Below are 3,594 nucleotides of genomic sequence, written 5' to 3' on the forward strand. Positions count from 1 at the left end.
TATCTTCGAGAACACTTGAGCCCCTTGCAACTGATCAAATAGGTCATCAATCCGAGGCAATGGGTACTTGTTCTTCACAGTTACTTTATTCAACTCCCTATAGTCAATACACATCCGCATGCTCCCATCCTTCTTCTTTACAAACAACACCGGAGCTCCCCATGGGGAAACACTAGGCCGGATGAACTTCTTCTCTAGGAGTTCTTGCAGCTGAGTTTTCAGTTCTCTCAACTCTGCCGGTGCCATCCGATAAGGAGGCTTGGAGATCGGTCCAACTCCTGGTACAAGATCAATTTTAAAATCAATCTCCCGATCAGGGGGCAGTCCAGGTAGGTCATCAGGGAAAACATCAGGATAATCTCCCACAATAGAAATATCATCTAGTCTTGACTCAGTTTGAGTATCTATGACATAGGCTAGATAGGCTTGACACCCTTTTCTTAATGCTTTGCGTGCACACATTGCAGAAATAATATGTCAAGAAGACTTACATTGCATGGGTACATCGCCTTGAAAGAAAAATTCCAGCTCCCCTGGTATCCGGAATACTACTCTTTTTCTGAAGCAGTCTATATGTGCATGGTACTGGGACAGCCAATCCATTCCCAAGATGATATCAAAATCTTGCATGTCTAGCTGTATTAAGTATGTCACTAACTCACTTTCTCCTAACTGAATTATGCAATTCTTGAAGATAATGTCAACAATTACTATTTTTTGTAGGGGTGTAGCAACATATAATGGCTCCACTAATTTCTCAGATAGGCAGTGTAAGGAGCTAGAGAATTTGACAGATACAAAAGAATGTGTAGAGCCAGAATCAAATAATATAGATGCATCAACTGAGTTGATGGGAATAGTACCTGTCACCACACTGTCACTTGCACTAACATCCTGCTGAGTCAGTGCAAAAACCCGAGCAGTCCCCTTCTGCTTCTGATCCCCTGATCCAGTAGGCCTGAGGTCATTCTTCTTCTGCTGACAAACACGTGCAATATGCCCAACCTGACCACAGTTAAAACAAGCTCCCATCTTCTTAAAGCAAGGTCCTCCATGTGACTTGTTACAGAACTTGCAGACCCCGAATTTCTTCTTCTTGTTTGCATTTTCTCCAGAATTTCTTGGCCTTGCATTCTGATCCCCGGTTGCCCTAGACCTTTTCAGCTCATCTCTTTCCTTTTCTGCCCTGTTCAATTCAGCTTCTAATTTCAAAGCCCTTTCCAACACATCCTGGTAACTAGTGAAAAGCAGAACAGCCAATCTTGACCTGATCCCATATCTCAGGCCTTGTTCAAACCTATTAGCTTTACTTATCTCCTCCTCCATAAACTGAGGACAAAACCTGCCCAACTCATTAAACTTGCTGGCATATTCCAATACTATCATATTCTCGGTCTGTTTCAGGGCCAAGAATTCGTTCTGCTTCACCAATCTCACTGACTGAGGAAAGTATTGGTTGTAGAATTTACCTTTAAATTCCTCCCATGTCAGTTGTTCACCATTTCCTTGGACTACAGCCTTCATAGCTATCCACCAGAACTTAGCGTTTCCTCTGAGCATAGGAACCGCCAATTTGACCTTGACCTCCTCGAAAAATTGTAGGGCATCATACATCTCCTCTATCTCCCGAATCCAGGCCTCCGCAGCCAAGTAATCAGCACCTCCCTCAAACATTGGAGGGTGCAGCCTCCGAAATTTCTCATAATAGGTATCGGTAGATGACACAGGTCGGTAGGAGAGCTGCGTCTGCTGCTGCTGCTGAAGAAGCTGTGCCACCACTCGGCATACCCTGGCAAGATCTGCCTGAGTGGCTACAGCATCTGGAGCTGGCCTAGCTGGCATGTTGGTAGCTTCTTGGGTTGATGCTTTCACTCCTTTCCTTTTATAGTTAGCCAGAACTTCATTCTCGCTATCACTCATCGTCACCTATCAAAATATAGTATTAATCATTATCCATTTCATCACATTATATATATATATGTATAAAATATATATATATATATATATATATATATATAAATTTTCTCTTATTATTATTATTATTGCTATTATTTTTATTTAGGTATTATTTAAAATGTCATTATTGTTCTTACTGTGACTCCAATTATGTAAAAGCTAACTTAGCTACCCATTCCCATGATTAATTTTTAAAAATTTTTAGATCATGGTTAAACTTATTGCTCTGAACCACTTAATGTCACGCCCCGAATTCGGTTCATGACACGGCCATGTTATTGCCAAGTAAAGCATACAATAACATGCAGCCACTTTAAAACTTCAAATTGTAAACAACTATATTCATGAAAGTCATTAGATGTTCATGTATTAAAATTCATACAAAACTTCTAAAAACAATATCAACATTTAACATTTGTCTTTCCCATAACCCTGGAGCATGTTACGCTCCTTGTTCCTAGCATCTTCTATTCATCTGTAAAGACATAAATAAAATGGTGTGAGCTATAAAGCTCAGTAAGTAAACAAGCATAATCTTATCGGATCAAGCATAATGTTTTGTATGCTAATGCATTATTTGAAGAACAAACAGTTTTGATAAAGAAAGCATTTTCTAAAATCAAACCAGTCATAAAACTATGCATGTCCATTTATGCAACATCATAAATATGATTATGCATCATAAAAACTTTTGCCATTATTCCATACTTTGAAATCCGTACTCTCAGATGGTAGTGCAGCTATGGCCGCTCTTATTCCCACGGCAAGGCCTTTACCACTGCAGGGTCATCTTCCAGTTACTATTACCCACTGGCGGGGGTCGTAAAGCCAAGTTACTTTTACCCACTGGCGGAGGTCTTATGCCTAGTTACTGTTACCCCACTGGCGGGGGTCATATATAGCGATCTGAGAGTTCTTAAAACTTATCATGCTTTCATAAATCTTCTTTCATAGAAACATTGGAAAATGAATAATGGCATCATACTAAATAGAGTTCATGATTATGCTGAAAACTCTGATTTTCGTGCAACTTCTATATCATCATAAATTTATATACATAATACGATATTCATGATGAATGCCATTTAATTAAAATCATGCAACTACTACTAACACATGCTTGATCCTAATTTTGTAGAACATACATAATCATATACAATTTCATAATCATAAGTATTTGATAAACCATAAGATTATATCAGGGTTACTTACCTTAGTTCGCCCACCAACCTTAGGTTTGAGTGCCAATTCTTCAATTACCTAGCAACATCATTAAATTACTTGTTAATTACACATTCGACTTCATTTAATTACTATCTTTCTTAATAGCCTAATTCAATTTCTGGTTCAGGCCCATGGCCCAATTCAATTTCTGGTTCAAGCGTGATTTAGCTTCTGGTTCAGGTCTGGGCCCATTTGTATTCAGGCCCGACTTTTAATTAGATTCTGGATCAGGCCCTTGGCCTGATTCAATTACTGGGCCCATTTGTACTCAGGCCCAGAAACACAATTAGTTAATTAAATCTTATCAATTCTAATTAATTTAAAGGGGGCCTAAACTTAAACTATATTCCATTTAGTCCCTATATTAAAACTTGAACTCTTCAGGCCCAGTTAGTTCTGGTTTTAAGAACACTG

At 38.9% G+C, this 3,594-nt stretch overlaps 1 protein-coding gene across 1 annotated transcript; it reads right to left on the reverse strand.

Annotated features, from left to right (window-relative positions):
* Positions 1–477: 477 nt before the first annotated feature.
* LOC103699518 lies at positions 478–1,920 on the reverse strand. Its single transcript, XM_008781538.2, has one exon. It carries the CDS (start codon positions 1,918–1,920, stop codon positions 478–480), a length of 1,443 nt encoding a protein of 480 aa, XP_008779760.2.
* Between the last annotated feature and the right edge of the window lie 1,674 nt (positions 1,921–3,594).

Source organism: Phoenix dactylifera, chromosome 1, assembly GCF_009389715.1.
Source record: "Phoenix dactylifera cultivar Barhee BC4 chromosome 1, palm_55x_up_171113_PBpolish2nd_filt_p, whole genome shotgun sequence".
In the NCBI taxonomy this organism is placed as follows: Eukaryota; Viridiplantae; Streptophyta; class Magnoliopsida; order Arecales; family Arecaceae; genus Phoenix; species Phoenix dactylifera.

What these genes read in the sequence shown, in the direction of transcription:
- LOC103699518 (XM_008781538.2), bottom strand. Translation starts at nt 1,920, where the DNA reads ATGAGTGATAGCGAGAATGAAGTTCTGGCTAACTATAAAAGGAAAGGA.